General features: G+C 38.6%; 1 protein-coding gene across 5 annotated transcripts in view; it reads left to right on the forward strand.

The window, feature by feature from the left end:
* Smarca2 (SWI/SNF related, matrix associated, actin dependent regulator of chromatin, subfamily a, member 2) overlaps positions 1-24,939 on the forward strand; it is a 171,687-nt gene that overhangs the window by 42,690 nt on the left and 104,058 nt on the right. For all 5 annotated transcript variants that reach the window (XM_048347869.1, XM_048354923.1, XM_048362341.1 and 2 more), the window contains exons 7-14: positions 1,525-1,698; positions 3,839-4,012; positions 6,795-6,965; positions 16,471-16,524; positions 20,254-20,384; positions 20,957-21,014; positions 23,001-23,101; positions 24,302-24,449. In XM_048347869.1, the coding sequence (XP_048203826.1) occupies positions 1,525-1,698; positions 3,839-4,012; positions 6,795-6,965; positions 16,471-16,524; positions 20,254-20,384; positions 20,957-21,014; positions 23,001-23,101; positions 24,302-24,449 (1,011 nt within the window). The remainder of the gene's footprint in view (positions 1-1,524; positions 1,699-3,838; positions 4,013-6,794; positions 6,966-16,470; positions 16,525-20,253; positions 20,385-20,956; positions 21,015-23,000; positions 23,102-24,301; positions 24,450-24,939) is intronic.

Below are 24,939 nucleotides of genomic sequence, written 5' to 3' on the forward strand. Positions count from 1 at the left end.
CTTTTTTTTTACTGGTTAATTGGAGATGAAAGTCTCTAGCTCAGGTCTGGCTTTGAACTTCAGTCCTAAGATCTCAGCCTCCTAAGTAGCTAGGATTATAGCCAGGAGCCACCAGTGTCCAGCTTGTTATAGTTCTTCATAGTCACTTATTAAAAGCTGGTATAATAATCTATTTTCTAACTTTTCAGTCAGTAGGAGACTAGTAGAATGAGGTAGTAGTAATTTTCCCTTGGCTGAGTTTTGTTGTGTGGATTCAGACCACAGAATGACTTAAGCCAAAGGGATAGGGAAAATTTGTCAGTCAACTGTTTTTTGTTGTTGTTGTTGTTAAATTCTGGGGTGTGCAGAATGAATTATTAATGGATAAACATAGTTTGGAAAGTATTGAATTGTGTGATTTGGTCTGGGAAGGATGAGATTAAAATCATAAGACCATACTTGAACTTGCTCTTGTTATATGGACAAGGACATACCTTTGACCTACTGCTATGTCACAGAAGTGTGTCAGTAGTAGCTGGGTGCTATTTGGAAATTATGTTTGTGAAAGGAAATTTATTTCAGATCAAATATTTTTTTAAAAAGAAAAATTCTCCCAAATTTCATTTACTTCTTTCCTATAGGTGACTTTTAAAAATATGAATTAATAATGATTTATATAATGTTGTTCAATCTATATTAGCAATATATATTTTCTGAAATAAGCTTCATTGAAATTGAGTTCATTATACTAGACTTGTACTGGTTCCTTATTTTTTCTTTGTTCTTGTTGGAAAGGCTGTTTTCTATAAAGTTGCCCAATTATATTAACTGTAATTAAGGCTGTTTTCAGATTCAATTGAATCACTATTGTAATGGGTGCTCCCTGGTTCCCACCCCTACTACCACATGACATGAAATGTGGACAAAATACTATATTAAGTGAGTTAAAATAAGTCCTCAGTAGAATGTAAAATTTAAATATCCTGCAAAAAAATTATTATTGGAATGGGAGGCAGCCAAAATCAGTATTTCCCATCATGTATTAGAGACTATGAATTCACATTGTTCAAGTATCTGCCTCCAACATGAATAGAAAAAGTAACTCTTTTATTCTTTTTTTGCAGATGATCATTAAAGGTAATCTTTAAACACAAGAGACTGTTAGTATGACATTTAGAAGGAAATAAAAATTTGAAAATCTTATGAACTAATTAGTGTCTTTTGAATAATAAAATAGAATGAATTATTTTATTTAAAAGCCAGGACAACATCTACCTTTCCCCTTCCCACCCCCCCTTGTTACTGTTAGAATACTGGAAATGTTTTTTTTTTTCAATCTGAATTATTTGGGGAACAAAAATTTATACCAACCTTGAAAATGCTATGTAAATTTGTCGTGATGTTAGTCCTTTCATTTATTCATAAAGGAGTAGCAGAGTAACTTTGCTGTAGAGTCCTTGTTGCATTCTATCACATGGAGAGAAGGTCAGGGCTCAGGCACTGGCTTCTGTTTGGGAGGCTGTCTAACCATGTTCCTCCTGACAGCTGAGACAGGAGGTGGTGGCCTGCATGCGTAGAGACACCACCCTGGAGACGGCTCTCAACTCCAAAGCTTACAAACGGAGCAAGCGTCAGACTCTGAGAGAAGCCCGCATGACGGAGAAGCTGGAAAAGCAGCAGAAGATTGAGCAGGAGAGGAAGCGACGGCAGAAACACCAGGTCCTTACACTTGGGCCCTCGCTTACCCTCAACTGGACAGGGGTGTCCCATGAGTCACTGTAGAGGGTCAGACTGGTTGTAAACTTGTCCTCTTGCCGGTGGTAGTGATATCACAGGCCAAAAAAACCCAAAACACAAACTCTGTGAAGTTTACTAGTCTAGTCACATCATTTTATATGGTTGAAATTCAGGCTAAGATAGTCAAATGGGGTACCTGCCCAGTATCAGGAAATTAATTGGTTTAATAGCAAGGTGAGAACTTGGATTTCTTTTCTTCTTCTTCTTTTTTTTTTTTTTTTCCAGTCCTGGAGCTTGAATTCTGGGGCCTTAGCTTTGTCCCTGGCTTCCTTTTGCTCAAGGATAGCACTCTACCACCTGAGCCACAGCGCCACCTCTGGCTGTTTTCTATATATGTGGTGCTGGGGAATCGAACCCAGGGCTTCATGTATATGAGGCAAGCTCTCTTGCCACTGGGCCATATTCCCAGCCCCAAGAAGTAATAATTTAAAGAATGATTTTTTTCTAGGAAAAATGTTCATAATATGTAATACTACTTACTCTTTATTTCCAAAATTTTCCCCGACATCTGCTTAGTCTGATATTAATGCTAGGATGTTAAATGAGTCTCTTTTAAATATGAATCTCTAAGTGTCTTCATGTTGAAAATGTGTTTCTCTAGTACTCTACCACTTGAGCCATAGCGCTACTTCTAGCTTTTTCTATATATGTGGTGCTGAGGAATTGAACCCATGGCTTCATGTGTACCAGGCAAGCACTCTACCACTAGGCCATATTCCCAGCCCCTTGGATTTCTTGAATTTTAGTCAAGTATTGTAACTTAAGGCTACTGTGACAGAATACCAGAGGCTTAGTGGCATATCAGCCAGAGAAATTTATTTCTCACCATTCTGGAGGCTAAAGTCCAAGACAAGCACACCAGCATGATCAGGCACTAATGAGGCTCTCTTCCAGGTTAGCCTTCCCTCATGTGTTCTCATAGATAAGGAAACTGTCTGGGGTCTCTTTACAAGGGAACAAATCCCACTTCTGAATACCATCATAGTGGGGGTTATGACAAAGGAATTTTGGGAGGACACTTTCAGCCCATAACAGGTGTCATACTTATGCTCTCATAGAAAGCTGCTGAATGGGTGGATGGTAACAGGGCTTCTTAGAGCAAAATCTTGGGGAGAGACAACTTAAAGAACATAGAAAGTTATTTTTATATCACATATAAATATAGTATCCCAGGCTCTTTAAAGTGCCTGGCTGGAGGTTTCAGAAGCACAAATATTTTAGAACATTCCTTCCTGTAGTTAAGAAATACTTTAAGAAAGGTTTTGGTTGTTTTGTCACAACCCTATATGTTATGATTTCTTGTGCTTAATTTCATGCCTTAGTTTCATTTTGAACAATGAAGAAGGATTTTTAGTGTAAGTGAAGTACACATTTCTCCTCCATTATTTAAAAAGTGGATATGAATCATTTTTGGCAACCTATGCTTTGTATAAAACTTGGTTTGCATCAGTTCTAAAGTATTTAAAATTAGCACAGAAGAAGTGTTACCTTTTTGTGCATGTGTACTGTTCTTGGGGCTTGAACTCAGGGCCAGCCTGGGTGCTATGCATGACCTTTGTTGCTCAAGGCTGGCCTCTACCACTTGAACCACAGCTTCACTTCTGGCTTTTTGGTGGTTAATTGGAGAAAAGAGTCTGATGAACTTAGCTGCCTGGGCTGGCATTAAATGGAGATCCTCAGATCTCAGCCTCTTGATTAGCTAGGATTACAGTTAGGAGCTACCACACCAGGTTTAGAAATGATACTTCTGTAGCAGGATTTTTTCCAGGGAAATACCCAGATATCTCAGGCTTATTTTAATGTGAATGACTGGTGTGCCCTCATGTCCCCTTCATAGGTCTTTCTCAGTCTTTGATCTTTCTATTTTCATGTGACTACACCCTCCTGGTCCACCAGGCTTGTGACAGCATAGATGTAGGAGATCCTCTTTCCCATCAACCCTATTGCTCATACACACTTCAAATGCAGAGTCTTATCAGGTCCCTGAACCCTAACAGATGTCTCCCTGAGCCTTGGGGAATGTGAGTTAAGTGTCCTTTCCTCCCTCTTGGGTATCGTTTAGGAATATCTGAACAGTATCTTGCAACATGCAAAAGATTTTAAGGAATACCATCGCTCTGTGGCTGGCAAGATCCAGAAGCTTTCCAAAGCAGTGGCAACTTGGCATGCCAACACTGAAAGGGAGCAGAAGAAGGAGACAGAACGGATTGAAAAGGAGAGAATGCGGAGATTGATGGTAAGAGGCCCCCAAAGGAGAGCAGAAAGATGCTCGGCTCCTGTCCTGCTGCATTGAGAATGGGAACTATGGCAGCAGGAGAAACTGGAAGCTGCTTATCAAATGTCTTAATATCTGTATCCAGAGCCACACCTAATGAGTGTATTTCTATGTCCTAGGGTGCTAGGACATAGCTTTGCTGTTATTTCTTTATTGGGGATTTGTTAACCAGATCAGGAAGAATGGCAAATGTAGTTCTTTTGTAAAATATGACTTCTTTGATATGAGTGATCAAGTTCTTTGAATGAGCCACACAGTAGATATTGGTATTGACTTCCCTCCCCTCCCCTCCCCTCCCCTCCTCTCCTCTCTCTTCCCCTTCCTCCCCTACTCCTTCCTCCTCCCCTCCCCCTTCCCCTTCCCCTCCCCTTTCTTCCTTCCTTTCTCCCTGGCAGATATTATTCTCTAACAGAACAAAAAGTGATTCTTACCTTAATTTTGAGAGGCTCCTTTTCTGTGGTAGCAGTATTCCTTTCAAAAGCTGCTCATGGATCCTTCCATTTGCAGTCTTAGGTTTTAATCGCTATATAAACACAGAGGGACAGGTTTATATTACTGGCCACAGGACTTTATTTGAGGCATTAAACAGGACATTGTAGATTTTAGAAAAGTGAATGATCTGCACTGATGACAGGAGATGCACAGATCTGTCTGGGACATCATTTCTGAATGAGAGGAGATAAAGCCTCAGTCATAATTATGTCCCTGGAGAATTCTAGTGATACCATCTTTCTTGCCCCCCCCCTTTTTCTTGGATTCCACAGAGTGAACATTGTGTTTCTGAAGACTGTGTTTTTAGGTATTCTTAAATCTTACCACTTTATCTGCCTCCCTCTCCATTTGGGGAAGGGAAGGAACTGTCTAAGAGATTTCTTACCAGTGAAGGAGACCATTTTATAGTAATTGGAGCAGTCAGCAGTCAAATTTGTCTGATTCAACTGAAGTGAAACTGTATTAGAACTTCAGTAACAGATTGGTTTGACACTAATGATTAAGCATTTGCAAATCATTAATTTTTGCAATTAAATGATGGAATATACAGATAATAGAAAAACTGAAGGTTTTTTTTTATCACTCTTTCTTCAAGTGAGATCAACCATAACCAAAAGCAATTAGAGTTATAATAGCATTTGAAGTTCACGCTCATTCACGGGGCAGACAGCAGATAGGCTGAGTGAAGAAGCTACTGTCACCCGGGAAAGTGTGCTAGAGTGACGTCCTACGGCAGCATACCTAAGCTTTCCAGTGATGGAGTTGCCTCTTAAAGATGTTGCAAGCATTCTCTTTCATCCAGGCAACACATGACAAGAGTATTTTGGGGTGTCCTTTTGGGCAATGTATAAAAATTACTTTTCTTGAAACGGTGCAGAGAACACCAGGGTTCTATTTTATTTAATCTCATATGCTGCACAATGAGAGGTGGGAGTGGAATTCTTGTGTCTGTTTTATCCTTTGTAGTACCGGACATCAGTGCTACATACTTGTTTCCAGCTACCAAGGCTGGTAACTCAGGGAAGATCTCTGATACAAGTCCTCTACATTTGCCTGTTTGATACAAGTCCTCTACATTTGCCCGTTCCTATCAGTCACAGTGTTTTCAGTGTCAAAAAGAAGTTGTTATTAAGTATAAAAATGACTTACTAAAAGCTCACTTGGGTCCTTGTCTTATGAAAATAGTCATGAATGAAAGGACATTAGGTCATTTGGAATTTGTTTCAAGACAGTCCAGATTGTAACTGGATAAGGATGTGGTTGGAAAGGTAGCAGTGAAACAGGATGAATTTTTTTTTAAATTTTGCATTTGTTGTTTATTTGGTAAAACTTTGATCATCCTAAATCATGAGAAAACAGTATTGACAGACTTCTGTATGATGGAATCTCAATAAACAACACTGTCCCTTAGAAAAATCTTCCCCCTGAAAGCAATGGGGTACAGGACGATTCTTCCTGTTTTGCAACAGTAAGCTTTTTGAGTGCTTAATCATGGAAAAAGGATTTTCCTAGGTAGTGAGGGAGCAAACAAAACAAGGCCCGCCCTTGTGAGAGTCACATTCTAGTGGTGCATACTTCTTGACAAAAGCAATGATAAATTTTTGTTGCTTGGTATTGGTCTTATAATTATATAGGTATATTTTTCATTTATTTTTATTTTTGTCAGTTTTGGAGTTTGAACTGGGTGCCCTCCCTAAGCCTCTTTGTGCTCAAGGTTACCACTCTGTCACTTGAGCCACAGTGCTACTTCCAGTTTCTAAGTGGTTAATTGAAGATAAGAGTCTCACCAGGACTTTTCTGCTCAGGCAGGCTTTGAACTGAAATCCTCGGTTCAACTGACATCCTCCTGAGTAGCTAAGATTATAGGCATGAGCTTTTAAATTATATTTTAACTTTTCTAAAATATAAAATTAAAAATATACTTCAGATAGGAGATTGTCAAATTTTAAAATGATTTTTTTGGTGCAATCAAAGCAACACTGAAGACCAAAGGTGCTGCCTAACCATACCACATGTACAGTAGGACTCTTCACTGATGTTGCTGGGAACACCAGGGTCCTGGGTCTGGAGTATATCACAGCTGCATGTTTTTCCTATCCTAAGCTCCAGATTATAACCCTTGTAACCTGGTGCATCCTGTTTGTCCAACTCACCACCCAAGTTGAGATTGTCAAGCAGGAAGAAGGAGCATAAAATGGACCTTTGAGCAAACATGTACATTTCTCTCATCATTCTCTTTCTTCCTCAACAGGCAGAAGATGAAGAGGGATATAGGAAACTAATTGACCAAAAGAAGGACAGGCGTTTAGCTTACCTTTTACAGCAGACTGATGAGTATGTGGCCAATCTAACCAACCTGGTTTGGGAGCACAAGCAGGCCCAAGCAGCCAAAGAGAAGAAGAAGAGGAGAAGAAGGAAGAAGGTGAGTATACTAGTTAATGGTTGAGCCCATGGCATAAAGGGCAAAAACTAATTGCAGATGAGTATTGCTCTTGAATAATAATTGCTCAAATTGGTATCTCATGAAAGTAGACAATGGTTTGGAGATTAAGGTATACCAAATAGGATTGCTGACCTAAGGCAGTGTACCCTATATTTCCGTCATTTAATACAGGATGATATTTTAAATTAAGTATACACAGTCGACAGGAGAAGGGAACACATAGATGCAAGTAAGTGTTTGCTTAAGTTTCATGCCATCATTGTGACAGGGCACTGCTGAGTTAAGAAACTGGCATGAACATTAAGAAGAAAATACAGTGTACATATTGCAGTCAGCTAAAGGAAGATGTATGAGATAGCTCTGAGATAGCTTTATAACAAATTTCAGCATATTTTGACAGATGACAAAATTGTTCAATTCTATTCTGATGCCCTGGTGTCACAGTAAGGTAAGTGTGTACATATGGGGGTTAGGTATAGAAAAAAATAGCCCTATGTAAAATATATCATAATTATCATGAGGCATGAAGGGTATATTTGGTATCTCTGCTCTGCAGATATTACATTTCAATCCAAGAGCAGCTTGCTGAGTGTGTACCTGTGAATACAGATCCTCTTGGATGGCTAGTGTTCCAGTAATTTCAGTCTTGGTTGACAGTCAGCTTTTCATATTGGTGGTTTCTGCATCCATGAATTCAACTAACCAAGGATGAAAAATATCTGGAAAAATATCCCATGAGCATTAAAATGTACAGACATTGCTTTTGCCATCATTTTCTAAACAGTTTAGTTTAACAGCAATGGCATAGCATTCCCATTGCACAGGTATTATAAACTAGGAGTGATATGAAATAACTGGAAGATGTACACTGTAAATATGGTGACATTTTGTGCAGGCCACTTGAGTATCTCAGATTTTGGTATCCGTGTGGATCCTGGAATCAATATCTTATGAATATGAAGGGATGACTATTCTACTGTGTGATAAAGTCTGATTAGGCTAGGTACAAATACCAGCAGAAAGTCTTCATCTGAATTGCAAAACTTGAAAGTTGGTAGCATTTAATCATTCATTCTCTACACGGAATAATGGAACAGAAAGGTTTTTTTTTCAAAAAATAATTAATTTCATGGCTTCTGAATTCTCCTACCTGTTCATAATTAAGGAGGAGGAATAAATGATTATGAAGGTGCCTTTTTGCACTTGATTTCTTTAGTGTAAGATAGCTTACCTTATTGTGAAGATGAATGAGGGATGACTCAGGTTGGATTTAGACGTTTTGTTGGGAAGAGATACCTCATTTTCTTGTCAGTGTAGCATTATAGATGTTGTAAAAATTCCAGCTCCCAATTTCTGACTTAAAAAGACATTTTCAGAGTTAGTAAAGAGTACACAGGCAAACAGATATACCTCTATAATGTTCCATAAGTGGACCCCATAAATGGGAGCCATAGTTTTTCCTAATCCAAGAAAAAAAGCCCTCTGTAGAGATTGTCACGTTTGTGTCTAAATTTTTAAAGTATTAATGTTCCTATTTCATATTTCTTTGTGATTAAAAGCTAATGGTCCAGATTTGAGCTTCTGGCTTATAATCAATAGATTATAAGGCAGGCAATTGAACATTGATGATTGTATCTTTTTTTTTTTTTTTTTTTTTTTTTTTTGGCCAGTCGTGGGCCTTGGGCTCAGGGCCTGAGCACTGTCCCTGGCTTCTTCCCGCTCAAGGCTAGCACTCTGCCACTTGAGCCACAGCGCTGCTTCTGGCCGTTTTCTGTATATGTGGTGCTGGGGAATCGAACCCAGGGCCTCATGTATAAGAGGCAAGCACTCTTGCCACTAGGCCATATCCCCAGCCCTGATGATTGTATCTTGATCTTTGCATTAACCTGTGCAGAGAAAGGATCTGTCATATGTCTCATAATGCTTCCTGTTCTACAAGATCTATTTGTTGGTCGTTCTTTCAAAATTCTTGCTTTAAGGTTTGTTAATGACACTTCTGTTTGGCTCAACACTTGTTATAAGCCTAGGTAGTGCTCTAGAGAGAAACAAGGAAGCTAAAGGCATTAATCAAGCATGTACCCAAACATAGAATTATAATCTGTGATGAATGCTGTGAAGGAGGCTATTGAGCCAAGTTGGAGTTGGGTTCTGGTGTCCTGGAAAATGAGTAATAGACAGTACAAGTAATGGTAATCTGCCTTATGGAGGTTGCTTGGCATCTTATTACTTCACATGATCAACGTGAAGAATTACTTTCCTCCACCTACCTGTTCCTTTCATTATTCTCAAGATGCTTGGCTTCTGAGCCAAGGGAATCCCGTGCCCTTGGCAGAACAGAAGAAAGAAGGAAGGAAGGGGAAGGGAAGGCAAAGGAAGGGAGGGAAGGGCAGAAGGAAGGAGGAAAAGAAAGAAAAAGAGGGGAAGGAAGGAAAGAAAAAGTAAGGAGAAAGGGAGGGAGGGAAGGGGAAGAGAGTAAAAAGAACAAGAGGAGACCAAGCCCCTTCCTAGTTCTCCCTGGACTCTCTTTAACAGGACCTTAAGAATTACTTCAGAGAGTTGAAAGCAAACTATCCAAGTCCAGACACACCTTTATTCAAGTGCGAAGGAAATGGGTGCTTTCAAAAGCTGATTATTGGACCCTTTGGTGTACCTCTATTTTTTTTCTCCTTTTTATCAGATTGAATGATTGAGATATCTTATAACAGCTTCTCAGTGGTGGAGGAAATGCTTGCTTCCTTTAGCTGAAGGATTCTTGGTCGTCCCTTTCAGCACCTCCTTACACCATGAAATAACATTCTGTGTCTCTCTACATTTTTTAAATAAGAGGAAGTATCCATATACCTTTGTTTTGAGAAAACCTGCACTAATTGATGATGTGATAGAACTGAGCTGGTTGTAGCACTTGAAGGAAAACTAAGATAGTGACACTTCTAAGGAGAATTGCAATTTAATTGGAAAAGGGTTTCTTCTTATGTTTAGTTTTAAACTAATATATATAGTTGCTTTTTTAAAAAAATTACTCTGCCTAACAGAGAAGGACTTTGTCTTTCTTGGGGAATTTGTTATGTTTAACTGTTGTTTGTAAATAATAGGGTAGATTTCCTATAGCCTGCTATGACCTTGATTAACTTTCCCTTCTTCTAGTGAGAAGTATTTCTGTGCAGTATGTTTATAAATCATTTTGAAACATTTCTTCTCAGCCTGACCTTTCATCATTGCCCTTAAAACAGGAGAGATTTTTTTAAATAAGTAAACAACACATATATACTTCATAGCCAGAGTAGGAATTATTTTTAAAGTATTGAAATAACAAAATTAGGTGAAAACTAACCTCTGCAGGGTTTGAAGATGCATGTGCTATTGTGTGCATTTAGCATGACCTGGAAGGCTCTGCTCTATCTGCAAAGGCAGTTATCTGACACCCACAGTGTGACTACAAGATAAATTGAGAATGGAACCTACCAAATTATACAAATAGGATTGAACGTATCTCCATTAGTAAATTGGACTGCTGTCCAAGTCTCATGAGCATGCAGTCTTTTATGTTCATAACTACATAGAAAGCATAGACATGCTAATTGCTATTAGGATATTTTATTAAAAGGTCTGTTACACAGTATTTTAGTCTCTTGGTCTATTAAGAGGATGATAGGAATTATCTATCCCACAGATTTATTGTGGTAGATAATTACATAGAAAAATTTATCTAAAACACTTAGAATACTCCCTGGAATATAGTAAGTGCTCAGTAAATAGTCATTTTTCAGCAATTTACAATACAAAAGTCAAATCATGATTTTTGAAATTTGCTTATTTTTTTAGATGGATTTATTTTTCCTTGACAGCATATTTTTATGACGCTGAGTAAGTAAATGCTTACTTAAAAAATGAGCATCAGTCAGATATTAGTAGGTAAGCATCTTTTAGGACAACGATAGATTCTTTATTTTTTTGTGGGTAAGTTACCACAAGGTCCCCCAACTCCTATGGAGCAAATTTTCTAATTACATGGCTTATAATTTAGAATGGCTCCTGGTGATAATAAGGCATTTTGCACAGTGCTTTAGGGTGCATTTTTTTTTCTTAAGAAGCTGTGGTTAAGATCCCATACTACACTCACTCCCACCTACTACTTTAGAAGTCTAGCCATGTCAAGGAGTTAGCATCCAGAATTGTTTGACACGAAGCCAAAAAGTAAATATGCAATTATCCCTTCCACATCTTTCAATGGGATGTACACCAGTACAACTGTGCTCTTGTTATTTATTATTGGCATTTCTTATTTATTTATTTAGCCAGTCCTGGGGCTTGAACTCAGGGCCAGAGCACTGTCCCTGGCTTCTTTCTGCTCAAGGTAAGCAGTCTACCTCTTGAGCCACAGAGCCACTTCTGGCTTTTTCTATATATATATGGTGCTGAGGAATTGAACCCAGGGCTTCATGTATGCATGCAAGCATTCTACCACTGGGCCATATGCCCAGCCCCTATTATTGGCATTTCTTGAAAACCCATAATACTAATGGGCATGTGCTCCCAGAATGCATGGGGCCACACCACTCTGCCAGATAGCTGCCATTCATGGAGTTTTTTTTTTTTCTTAAAAATTATTTTATTTTCACCCTTTCCCTCTCTTTCCTTGCCTCCTTCTCTTTCCTTCCTTCTTTTTCCCTTCCTTCCCTTTTTCTGTTTCCCTTCCTGCCCCTCTCTCCTGCCTCTTTTCCTGCCGGCTACCACTGTCGTAAGTAAATCTTGGGACTGTTAAACATTGTGTGGGAACCTTTTTGGCTTGATGTAAGTGTTCAACATGGTGGTAGGAAATCTAATCTTAGATAACCAAGAAAAAGCCTGTTGGCCTAATTTTCAGTGATGAAAATTATGAAAACAAAAATCTAATGTTGAAATATCTGTTTTAAATTCAAGTTACTCTGATTCTTTTGTGTGCTTTTATCCCTCCCCCCCCCCCCGAGATGATGTAGTATATTTCAGCTTCTACTTGAAAGATTTTTATAGGTCACAGAAAGATTGCAAGGCAATTCTGCACATTTGTGTGGAAGTATTATAGTAAGGTCCGGGGAAAACAAGGCTACAATGATGAAATTTATTTGATGAGTTCAGTGTCAAATGGGTAAAACCAAAAGTTTAGATCTAAATTCTGCTTCACTGGATCAACTAGTGTCAGAGTCAAAATGTTCAAAATGAGTTTCTGTAAGTAATGTGCAAGTACTTGTTAACTTGGTATTCCTCAGCATTGTTGTTGCTAACCACTTATCTTCATACCCAAGTGGTTCCTACACATTGTTTCACCTGTGAAGCAGAGTGAGTCCTTAAAACATCTGCATATTTCAATGTTTTTTTAGCTAATTATAGTAATACCTCCTGCCAGTGGATAAAACACATTCACTTTATAGTATAGATTGTAAAATATCTCATGTAGAACTGTCAATTTATAATTGTTTACAGTATCTCTTCATAGCCTCTTGTGTTTTGGTCATTTAGCCCATTGAAATCTGTTTTCCTGAGTTCAGCTTACACAGGATTTTCACATTTAGGGATTGCTTTCCCTTCATAGCTCTTCAATCCATTATTTAATATACCTTCTGAAAAAGATGAGTAGCCTGCACATATCTTTATTTGTGAATATTGACAGTGGCCTTAGAGATTGGGAAACCAAATTGTCTTTAGATTGGAGTCATTTTTAGTAGCAAGTAACCTTTGCTTACTAGTAATTTGTATCATACACATCTCTTTACCTGACTAGGCTAATTACACTCTTTGTTGCCTATGTAAATATAATTAGTTTGAAGTGTTTTGTTTGGTAGAAAGATGCCAATGAAAAGTTCCTTCATTCTTGATTAATGAATGAATTGCAGTACTTATTTATTTAATGGATCTAAGTGCAGATACCAGCCTGTCATATTGTGATCATGTGTTGGCAATTCCATGATACAGATAATTATGTATGAAGATTTCTCAGGTGGGAGGAAACACCATAGCAGCTGCTACATTCGAAACAGGCCATTTCACCAGAGGCTTAACCTCAGAGATTGTCCAAAGTTAGATCAAACAAAAGCACTGATCCTAATCTTTAGTATCAGGTTGAATAGTGGAGTGAGACTCATTTTGCTTTGCTTTGTTTTCTCTTTGGAAATAAAGCATCAGTTTGATATGAGACTGTTGGTTTATCAGTGAATACCATCTAGATATCACTACGCAGCTGAGAGAATCTAAAGTATGTTGAGACATATTCATGTCTCATGCCATAGATTAGACAGATACTTGGGTTTCACCTATTATAACATCATAGCAGAACTGTATAAGGACAGGGCATGCATGAGTGAGGTCACACCACCATTGTTTTTTATTTCTTTATTGTTAAAGTGATGTACAGAGGGGTTACAGTTTCATATGTAAGACAGTGAGTACATTTTTTATCCCACTTGTTACCTCCTCTCTCATTTTCCTCCCGCTTCCTCCCTCCCCATTTCCCTCTCCCCCCCATAAGTTGTACAGTTGGTTTACACCATATAGTTTTGTAAGTATTGCTGTTGCATTGGTTTGTCCTTTTATCCTTTGTCTCTTGATTTTGGTATTCCCTTTCCCTTCCCTAGTTCCAATGCATGTATATACAATATCCAAGGTACTAAAATCAGTTACAGTGGTATCAGGGGTAAAAACATGGGGTGGATCAAAAAAACGTGGTACATATACACAATAGAATTCTATGCCTCTATCAGAAAGAATGACATTGCCCCATTCATAAGGAAATGAAAGGACTTGGAAAAAAAATCATACTAAGTGAAGTGAGCCAGACACAAAGAAACATGAACTCTATGGTTTCTCTCATCAGGAATAATTAGTACACGTTTAGGATAGTCCTAGCAGACGACCACAGTAACCCAAAAGCTATGCCCATATGAACACATAAGATGATGCTAAGTGAAACGAACTTCAAGTTAAAGAAACAAGTGGTATATCATTGTTGTTATTTTCAACACGTCACCATTTAAACTTGCAAATATATTGGCACTAATTAAAATCATCATTATCACCATCATCATCACCGCCATCATCATCATATATGCTAAAGGAAAGTCCTTGTTCTTAAAACTTTCAGCTATTCCTTCATCTCAAGTATTCATTGAGTGACTTTTCAGTGCCAGGCACCCCTGTGGCTATGAGAAAACCTCAGTAAACACAATGAACAGAAATCCTTGCTCTTCTAGCATCCTGAGGCAGTTTTCAGGCAATGCCATACCCAGTCTCAATTACAGACATTGCATTGTGGAGACTGACACTTTGGGTGAGTATCATATAGAACTCTGGATTTTTATCTGGACCTGTGGCCCAGTTCTGAAGCAGTCTTTGGTGTATTACTGACAAGAGGGAACCAGGTCATAAAGAGAAGCATATTGGTTCAAAATCACACAGCTAAGGTCTTTTCCACTAAGTCACAGTGCTGAGATTCACATGCAATTTGTCTTAACTCCAGAACCAAGTGGCTTGTACTTAATATGACTTTTTACAGAATATTTAGGGGACTTTAAGTGATGAAAAGGTCTGATTATGAGGCAGTTTTCCGATAACACTCAGGCTCGCTCATAGTATATTCATAGGAGAGTAGCCTGCAGAATAGTTTTGATTCTATTCATTTATGGTGCTTCAAGCTTTTTAATGTGCTATTCATTGAAATGGTGATCCAGTTCCACTTGCTAGATATTTGAAATTGGCTTTTTTATTGTCTCATTTGATTTTCTTTGTTGGCCAAATTTGTAGCTTATATCTGGGTTGTGTGGAAAGAATGGTAGGATTAATTGACTTTCTCCCATTAATTGAAACTGTCCTCTGAGTATAGTGCCTGAATCCCAAGAATAGAAGCTTCAGGCATAGTTTCTTTTCTGAACAGAGGAGTTCTGCCATTGTTTTCTATGCCCCAACCTTGTGGAGAGCTTGGCCTGTCATGCCTTTGAGCTTGTAAATATTTTCACTTCTGAGTAACACTAAGAGAAATCTTAAATTGGGGGGCATACCCAAAGGGGTTATTTCTCTTGGGTAGGAGCTACATTATTTTATGCCTTGTTCCTTGACATGCAGAGATAGATGTATTTTGTAAGAAAATCGCATTAAAAGAGAATTCAGAAATGTCAGATATTTATGGACCCTCCCTGGTATTGTAGGAACAGAGGACAGATCTTAAACATTAAACAGTTTCAGAAAAGTTGCTTTGTGAAGATACTATTTCAATATTTTTATAGAAGACAGAACATATCAATAGTTTGAGTGCCTTAATTGAACAAGGTTGTATTAATATTGATGTCATATCAATATCTATATTCTTTTTTTTTTTTTTTTTTTTGGCCAGTCCTGGGCCTTGGACTCAGGGCCTGAGCACTGTCCTTGGCTTCTTCCTGCTCAAGGCTAGCACTCCGCCACTTGAGCCACAGCGCCGCTTCTGGCCGTTTTCTGTATATGTGGTGCTGGGGAATCGAACCTAGGGCCTCGTGTATCCGAGGCAGGCACTCTTGCCACTAGGCTATATCTCCAGCCCCTCTATATTCTTAATTAGCCAAAGAGCCTAAAGGAGGAAAATTCATTTTTCTTAAATATCTTGATTAAGGAAACAACTACAGTTTTATTCTCTAAGTTGAATTACATAGAATAGTGTAGCTTATTCATAACCTTAAAACTAAATAAAGGTGCTATACAGGTTAGAATATTTTACGTGCCGGAAAGGTTGTTGTAAATGGAAGACATTTTAGATGGTTTTGTATAGATTGCAATTGAGACTTTCTTGAGTCTGTATAAAATGTGAAATAACCTTTGCTAATCATTTCATTTTCCTTGAGGCACATGGAGGTTTGTGGACTGGAGATACTGAATACTGAGAAACGGTAGATGACAGAACTCTTCCTGAGAATGTAATATCTGCATTACTTTCTCCATGCACACACTATGGAAATATTGTGTATTATGAAAGCCAATTAGGTAGAGTGGAAAACATCCAGGGAACTCACAGAGTTTTGTATTATTTCACATTTTTATGACCCAGGAGCAGCTCAGAGCTTATTTTTGATGGACAGTTTTAGAATGCTGTTCTTCATTGCTGATGAAAACTTGCTCAGGGAATAGGATAGTCGAGCTAATTATGTTAGGATTTGTCTTCACCATGCCAAACATGAGAAGTACGATTCCAATTCTGACTGCTCTCTTGATTCTGCCATGTCTTAAGCTCTTTGGGTCCCTAAAGATATGATCCACAAATCTCTAGTGTGCTGGACTTGAATCACATCTGTCTTTAAATGACTCACTGCAAGTTACTAACACAACACAGGCTTTGTTTCAGATAGCAAAGAAAAAATAAAAACAAAAAGTAAACTGCTCTGTTGAATGGCAGTTCCTTTGTACAACCATTTAAAGAGTTGCCATGACGTCCCGTCCTGTTCTCTTGATTTACGTGTAACATTTGACCTTGCTTGCTATTTTGCAGAAGGCCGAGGAGAATGCCGAGGGAGGGGAGTCTGCCCTGGGACCAGATGGAGAGGTAAGAAAGGCACATCCATTGCTACTGTGTCCTGCAGAATGGAGTCCCTGTTGTACCTGCAGCATAACCTCTATGCACCCTAATTTTATTTTTACCCAGCTAATCATTTTGAAGTAAAAACTATAGAAGACTAGCATAGTAGAAGGTTAAAATAATATGAAAAAGATAAAATGAGAAGTGATCTACTTCCTGCTAATCACCTAAGGAAGTTTGTTGTATGCCATTTCCAGTGCACAGATAACCATATATTTGTGACTATGTGTAATATAAAGTGATTCCATAATTACATTTGGCCTGTAGATAATACAGAAATATGAACTATGACCCAGCTTCCTTTGTTTTTACTAATTTCAAATTATAAAAATATACAAACCTATATGTTTATATATTCTTTGACCTTTCTATAGGCTTATAATGTAGATTCTATACATAATTGCATAGGCATAGTCCTACACTTTTCCTAGTATTTCTCATATCTACTGAGTCCCAAAGATGCAATTATCTATTAATTACATTTAGGAAAAAACAAAAAGAACCCTCAAGGTTCTGTCCAGTGGCTCACAATAGGGAAGCACAATAACCAAGCAGAACAAGAAGGAATTTGGTTCAAATCACTTTTCACTTTTTTCTCTCAGAGACCCTGATAAGCCTCCTCCCCGCTTTGCTCACCTGTCCTGGGGCTTGAACTCAGGGCCCTAAGCATTATCCCTGAGCTTTTGTTGTTCATGGCTAGCCTTCTACCACTTGAGCCACAGTTCCACTTCCAGCTTTTTGAGTAGTTTATTGGAGATAAGAGTCTCATGGGCTTTCCTGCCCCCTCTGGCTTTAAACTGAGCTCCTCAGATCTCAATCTCCTGAGTAGCTAGGATTCAGGTATGTCACCAACCCCTGGCTAATAAGCCTTCTGGAAGCACTGGGAAGGAGCATGCTTCAGGGGGCAGTGCTTTCCCATTCCAGAGTCACTGGGCTCATGATTCCTATTAGGAGCTCACAGCCTGGATGGATGCAGAAGCCTCTTGAAAATAAATGTTGGCTAACCACTATAAAACATCACAAGGAAGGAAAAATTGCAATAAATATCTAATCTGTAAGAAACCCTAAGTGAGCTGTTATTAGGGAAGAATACTATATAGTAGAGTGCACAGAACTGACTCCCCATTTGCAAAAGCTCAGCCTTACCTAAGCATGCTGCCCCTCAGTCTGTAATGAGCAAACACATGAGAGAGATGGAACATATTCATATAATTGTGTTCTTATCTCTTGGGAAAATGAACTACTGATCTTGGGCCTGTGACATATATTTCTCCCTCTCCACTCCTTTAATTTGCCCACATGCTATTTCTGTTGGTGGAAGTTTGCAAAGTAGACATCTTGTTCAGTTTGTTTGAAATAATATTCTTATTAGTCTCTGTGTTCATTTAGTGCTTTGCCAAAATTCTAATTCCAGCCACAATGATTTCTAATTTTCTTTGAGGCACAGCATTAGCAATAAAATAAGCTTTATTATAGTAGTTCAAGATAACAAGATATGATTTTTTTCTAAGGAAAATGATAGCAAATGTTAGGTTTCCTTGTTTATCTTGTGAGTGTATAAATGACCTTTTACATTAATGAGGAAGAAGTGTCATGTGGCCATGCTAAGTGACAGGGCTTGGAACCCTTGCTGTGGCCCATATAGAAGAGGGAAAGGTGGTAGTATAGAGGAAGCTTTCTCTTCTCTTAAGGTTATTTGTATGAATAATTGCTAATACGTGGCATCTTCTCTTGACAGGGCTTGGCTGAAAGAAGTAGGGAAAAAGAAGTACAGGGGTTTGAACATTTTTTTGTTTTCCTTTCCTCCCCTCTCCTCCCTTCCCCTCCCTTCACTTCCCCTTTCTTTCTTTCCTTTTCTCCCTCCCTCCCTCCTTCTTCCCCCTCTCTCCTCTCTTCCTCTCTTTTTACCAGTCCTGGGGCTTGAATTCTGGGCCTGGGCTTTGTCCCTGAGCGTCCTTTGCTCAAAACTAGCACACTACCACTTGAGCCACAGCACCACTTCCAACTTTTTCTGAGTAGTTTACTGGAGATAAGAGTTTAATGGACTTTTCTACCAGGGCTGGCTCTGAACCGTGATCCTCATATCTGTTTGCTGAGTGGCTAGGATTATAGGCATGAGCTACCAACACCCTGCTTTTCTCCCTTTCTTTTTGGCTTCTTTTTTGGTTTCCTATAAGTTATAGAATGAAGCCTTTATACTGCTTTTGCTATCACTTTTTTTCTTAATTGGAACAGTAAATTATATGGTAATCGTAATTATAGCTGATAGTGTTTGCTATGTTTATTTTACCACAAAACTTTAAGAGTCAGGAAAAGTTCTTTGAAATAATAAATTGCTTAAACATTCTTTTTTTTTATTACTCTTCAGGAAATATATAATGAACCATTCACAAATGTAGCATTTCTAAACATCATACCTAGGGACCTGCTTCTAGAAATCAGTTGCCTCATAATCAGTAGTATTCTTTTGCATAGGATTGCTCCATTTTCAGGTCTTTTAAAGACAATTTGTTCTCTAGAGTAGGTTAAATACACCTTACCTCTCAATTTCACTTATTGTCATAATGTTCAGAATAAGCAACTTTTCATGTAGTTTAGAAATGAAACTTCACCTTAGCCTCAGTTAATTCTCTAGGTTTCATATAAGCCAGGCCTTTTATTTTCTTTGCCATACTCATATCTATGATGATTTAGTTAGATATCTAGTAGTTCGGTTTTAGATAAAGCACCCTAATTCTCTAGATGTCAAATCAGCCACTAATTAGATGGCATAAGATACAGTGTGTTTTTCATCATTCTCAGTAAAATTATGGTTTTCCAGTGATTGTTTCATGGAGATTGAGAGGATTTTAGTTCCAAATGACCAAAATTGTCCATGCCTACCTTGTACAAGAGGGGAGTATGTTACAGGTTGAATATCCTTCAATGTAAATGCTTGGAACTAGAAGTGTTTCAGATTTAGAGGTTTGGTTTTTTTTTTGTTTTTTTTTTTGCAGGGGGGGAGGGGATTTGGGCATATTTACATAGGAATAATAAGATATCTTGGGTATGAGATCTGAGTTTAAACATACACTTAATTTATATTTCATAAACACCTTCTACATATTATAAGAAGATGATTTTATATATTATTTTAATATGCCTCTGTTTTGACTGTGACCAATCATGAGGTCAGGAATGGAATTTTTCACTTGTGTGTCATGGTGACACTCAAAATTTTGGATTTTGAGGTCAAGGATGTGCAACCTATTATAGGACAAAGGGTAACTCACCAGACCTCCAGGAATACTGGAGAATTGGACTCATTAGACCCAGTGTTATGCCTTACCTTATAAAAACTGATCCAAGGAATGCACAGGTGGGACCTAACCCAGCCAATGTTACTTTACTGGCATTGCTGATGCCATGGTTTTCTTTTCCTCCAGTGGGCCTTTTATTCCCACTCCCTGGAACTTCTGTCTCCTCACATGGGCTTACACCTTGGCCTATACCTTGGTTCCAAGAGGCCCCTGCTTTCAGTTCCTTTGGTGGGTGGTGGCCTCTTTTCCCACTCAGAATCACTAGGTGATGAAATTTTGAAACACAGGAAAACGTTTTAGAGGCTGGAAAACAAAGTCTGAGAAATATTCAGCCTAAAACTGAGAGAACATCATCCTCATATCCAGTGGTGATGTGATTTCTTTCCCCTTTTTCTAGCCGATAGATGAGAGCAGTCAGATGAGTGACCTGCCTGTCAAAGTGACTCACACAGAAACTGGCAAGGTCCTGTTTGGACCAGAAGCACCCAAAGCCAGTCAGCTGGATGCCTGGTTGGAAATGAATCCTGGGTAAGGAGGGAAAACAGAATTACTGGTGTCCTTTGGGTTTTGTAAGTTTGGGTGTGCTTTATAAAATATTTGAAACTAAAACAACATAGCTGTGTTGCCTACCACCCAATGTATTTATTATAAGGTTATAAGTTAAACCTAACTTCTACATATAAGGGAAAACATACATCCTTTGTCTCTCTGGGAATGATTTACTTCACTTAAAATAATTTTTCCAGGTATTGTCATTTCTTTACATGGTACAATATCATTTCTTTTTCTAATGGATGAGTAAAATTCCACTGTGCACATTTTCTTGATCCATTTATTCATTAGGGGGCATCTGGGCTGATTCCATATCTTAGTTACAGTGAATAGTGCAGCAATGAACATAATTGTGCTGATGGCTTTATTGTATCCTGTTTTATAATCTCTTGGGTAAATTACCAGGAGTGGAATTGCTGGAACACAGGGTGGTTCTATATTTATTTGTTTGATTTCTCATCGTCAAATTGATCAATGTCATGTGTGTCTACTGGTGTTTTATAATCTTCACAAAATTAAGCCTATTTTCTACTCTTTTTTTTTTTTAGTTATGAAGTTGCCCCTAGATCTGATAGTGAAGAAAGTGACTCTGATTACGAGGAGGAGGTATGTATGCATCTCTCTTTGGCATTCATTGAATCAGAAATTGGTGGGGGGGAATGGAAGTTCTTCTTGAGCATAGATTGTATCCTTGAGGTGGTCCACTGTTTTTTTCTCCAAGGTTGGATTTTGGGTGAGAATTGGGCCAAGGATCTACAGAAGCCCTGGTGGTACATGTCTAGTACTTCTGTGATCTCTTGGGGGCTTCTGGATGATGGGGAGGCCTAGAAAATGCTGAATTCATTTGGGACCAAGTAAAGAGAAGCTGGCATTAAATTGGAGATGGTGAAAATGACTTTCAGGGAGAATTGAAGTTGGATTACTTTGGGAAAGGCAATCCTGTGCCTCCAAGTGGTTCACTCTGAGAGTTAACTGCCTAAAAAATTGTGAAGTTCTTTCGGCTATAGAGTCTATTTGAAGTTGTGAGCCTGAGAACGTGGATATAAAGGGCAACATGGACTTGATTTATTGATCCTCTCGATTTCTCTTTAAATGTAATTCTCATTGAATCATTTGATATACTTTTTACCCAAAGAGAAGTACATTTCTCAGTTTCTTTGAGGGAGTACTTAATGTTTCTAAAATGGCAATCTTGGATGCTTTTAATAGTAACTTAGAAATAACAAAAATATTGATTAGGTCAATTATGAAATGCTTAGTATAATAAATATATGTAGAAGGATTGACTGATTTCTGTCTCCTTTGCTATAGCATTATTACTATGTAGTCATTCAGTCTAGTGATTACCAGCATAGAAGAATTGTGCCACAAAGAGGACCATAGCTCAAACACCAAGGACCAGAGAGAAGCAGCTTAACTGATAAATACTTACCAGGACTTTAGGGCAATGACCATTTTCCCTCTTTTTTTTAAATTTTATTTTCTAAGTTAATCTACCATGAACTTGTACTACTTTTTAATATAATAGACATTATATTTAATAAGGCATAGCCATTAAAACCCACATACATTTGGGCCATGATAATTTGTTTCTCAGCTAATCTTTCCATGTCTTGCTTACTTGGGTGAGTGGATCCATAAATGGGCTACTGGAATAGTTTTCTCTTTTAGGAAGAGAGCCAAAGGGATAGAGGTAAGATAAAGTAGGCTGGTTAACCAGAGACTGACAATCATAGACACTTGTGGTATGTCACTCCCAGTTTTCTTCCCTAAGAGGCAAAGGCACAGCCCTGAGGCACTGAGTCCTTATCTCAGCCTCCCCTCCCAGGCTTCTTAGAGGTCTGTCATCCTGGGTTTGATTTTAGCATTGATACTCTCCCTTGAAGAATTATGGAAATGCACTGTTATCTTTAAACATGGTTTACTTTTAGGCTAGTAATGGACATAATAAATATTTAGTGACACTTTCAATTGCTCCATGGAATATGGTATAATATGCCTTATAGGGTAGGAAGATAATAGATCCTTTGCAAATTAATGAGTTTTTTTTCCTGGATGCTTAGAAATGTGTGGTGGGAAGTAGCTACACACAACAGGATGCACAAAAGTTCCGGTTCCTCTACAATAAGCATGGGAGGCCTTCAGAGTCCACAGCATGATCACAGAGAGGGTTTTTTGTTGTGGTGGTGTTTTAGGGGATATAGGAGGGTATGGAGAACCCTAATATCTACCTTTGAAGAGAAGTCTATAGGATACTACTAAGAAAGAGCAGATGTGTTCTGTGGGACTCTGAATAACTAAATAATGACAAGGACACATCTTACTGGCATGATTTTTACATATTATTCTTGGGAACCAATGACCAACAGGATCATGAAAGGTCCTTTCCATTCACTCATTCTGTGATTTTGAGCAACATGAAATGATGAATTTCCTGGTTTATGTAGATGTTGCATTTATCCCTCCCCCTTACCTTGCATTCACTTCATTCCTCTGTGAAGTTGGATACTGTTTGCTTCCTTTCTAGAAAATGTCAATCATAAATTCACTTGTTACAATGTAGTTCTCTCCTTATCTCTCTTCCTTCTCCAGGATGAGGAAGAAGAATCCACTAGGCAGGAAACTGAAGAAAAAATACTTCTGGATCCAAACAGTGAAGAAGTTTCTGAGAAGGATGCTAAGCAGATCATTGAGTATGTAGCCCTTAGAGAGGGCTGTGGGAACTTTCTTTTAAAGAGAAAGTTTCTGTTTAAGGAAGGGAGACGAACTTGTGCTCACCCTTCATCTGAAACTGTCCTCAGTACCTCAGAGGTCACTTCTGAGCTCTGAATCCCAAGGTTCAAGGGCTCCATGTTGCTCATCTCCCTCCATCCTTTCTCCACTTCCATCCTCTCCTCTCCAATATTCCTCTCTTCCTCCCTCCTTCCTTCCCTCTTACTTTCTTCCATTCTCTCTTTCCTTCTGCCCTCTCCTTTCCCTCCCTCCCCATATCCTAATCTCTCTAGCTCAGGCTCACTCCTGGATTTGGATTTCTAAACCTGTCACTTTCACTTCTGTCACAAGTTAGTTTGACAAAATTATTTCTTAACTGGTGGTTCTGCTGCCTTTCCACATCTGTTAATGGCATCAAAATACTCAGAAGCCAAAATGTGAAACATCACTGGTCCTGTCTTGTTGTAGACATCTATTCTGCCCCAAATGGCCCTTACCCTCTTTCTCATCATTCCAGTTTGTCCTGCCATTATCAGTGGAATGTACATCCCTGGTGGTGAAACAGCCTACAATGAAAAGAATTTAAAAAATGAGCTTTCCCCCCCCCCAAGAAACAGAAATAGACTTTCTAAGACATTCTTCCTTTCTTCATAGCTGCAGACCTTTGTTTTACTGCCCCATCCCTGCTCCTTCACAGAAGCTTTTAAGAATGCTCAGTGGCTCCTTATTGCATATAGAGTAAAATACCACCTCATAAACAAGGGATAGAAGACAGAAGACTACTTCTTTCTTTCCTGCCCTTTTGATGTCTTCTTTCATACCTTCCCACTTGTCCTCCAAGCTCTGGCCAGTGTTTTGTGAATAGGATTTGTCCTTGTTTCTTAATAGCCCTGGGCAGCTCCATTGACAAAGTGCAAATCTGTATCTGAGGTCAAGGGCACCTTTTATGACCTGGCAAAGGAAATAACTTCTCCTAGCCTCAAGTTCTTCAAAGGCATAAAATGGAGATAGTAATGATGCCTAGTTATTGTGAAGATCACCAATCATATTATTTTCACAAGGAGGCATAGTAATTGCTAAACTATACTGATGGCAGCTCTTTGAAGCTCTCCATTTGTTTTGAATGAAGTGACACCCCTACTAAGATGTCCCCTTGTGGTTCTCCACTTTGTCCCTCTCAGAACAGCCAAGCAAGACGTGGATGATGAATACAGCATGCAGTACAGCGCCAGAGGATCGCAGTCGTACTACACTGTGGCCCATGCCATCTCAGAGAGGGTGGAGAAGCAGTCTGCCCTCCTCATTAATGGAACCCTAAAGCATTATCAGGTAGTTGGCATGCTTGTGTTTTCTTGGAAACTTCTGAATTCCATTGGAGGCTGTCATACTCATGGAAATACTTGAGAGGTTTGGGAGATAGTGGCACATTCTAGATCGCATCACTGGTAATTATGAGAATCTGCCCATTGTGTCTGTCATTTTTTACTCCTAGCACTTGTACATTCTTCATGTTTTCTAGGACCCGCCATACCCATTTTCTCCTTTGTAGATTTGGGATGTGTTTTCTTATTGGAAATCCTAACTTAATGTTTGAAACAGTTTCAAAATGGAGTAGCTAGCCTCATTCTGTTTGGGTAAGGAACATCTCACCTTATCCTGAAGAAAATGGAATCTTTCTCTGAGTATTTTAGTTGTGGCTGCCATTTTATGCTATAAATTAAACCACTTGCCTTCATCTAATGCATTGATGAGTTTTCAAAAGCTAGAATAAGAATTATGAGCATCTTTGCTTTGATTAAAAAGTAAGCCATCACTGCAG

The sequence above is a fragment of the Perognathus longimembris genome, chromosome 1 (genome assembly GCF_023159225.1).
Source record: "Perognathus longimembris pacificus isolate PPM17 chromosome 1, ASM2315922v1, whole genome shotgun sequence".
Lineage (NCBI taxonomy): Eukaryota > Metazoa > Chordata > Mammalia > Rodentia > Heteromyidae > Perognathus > Perognathus longimembris.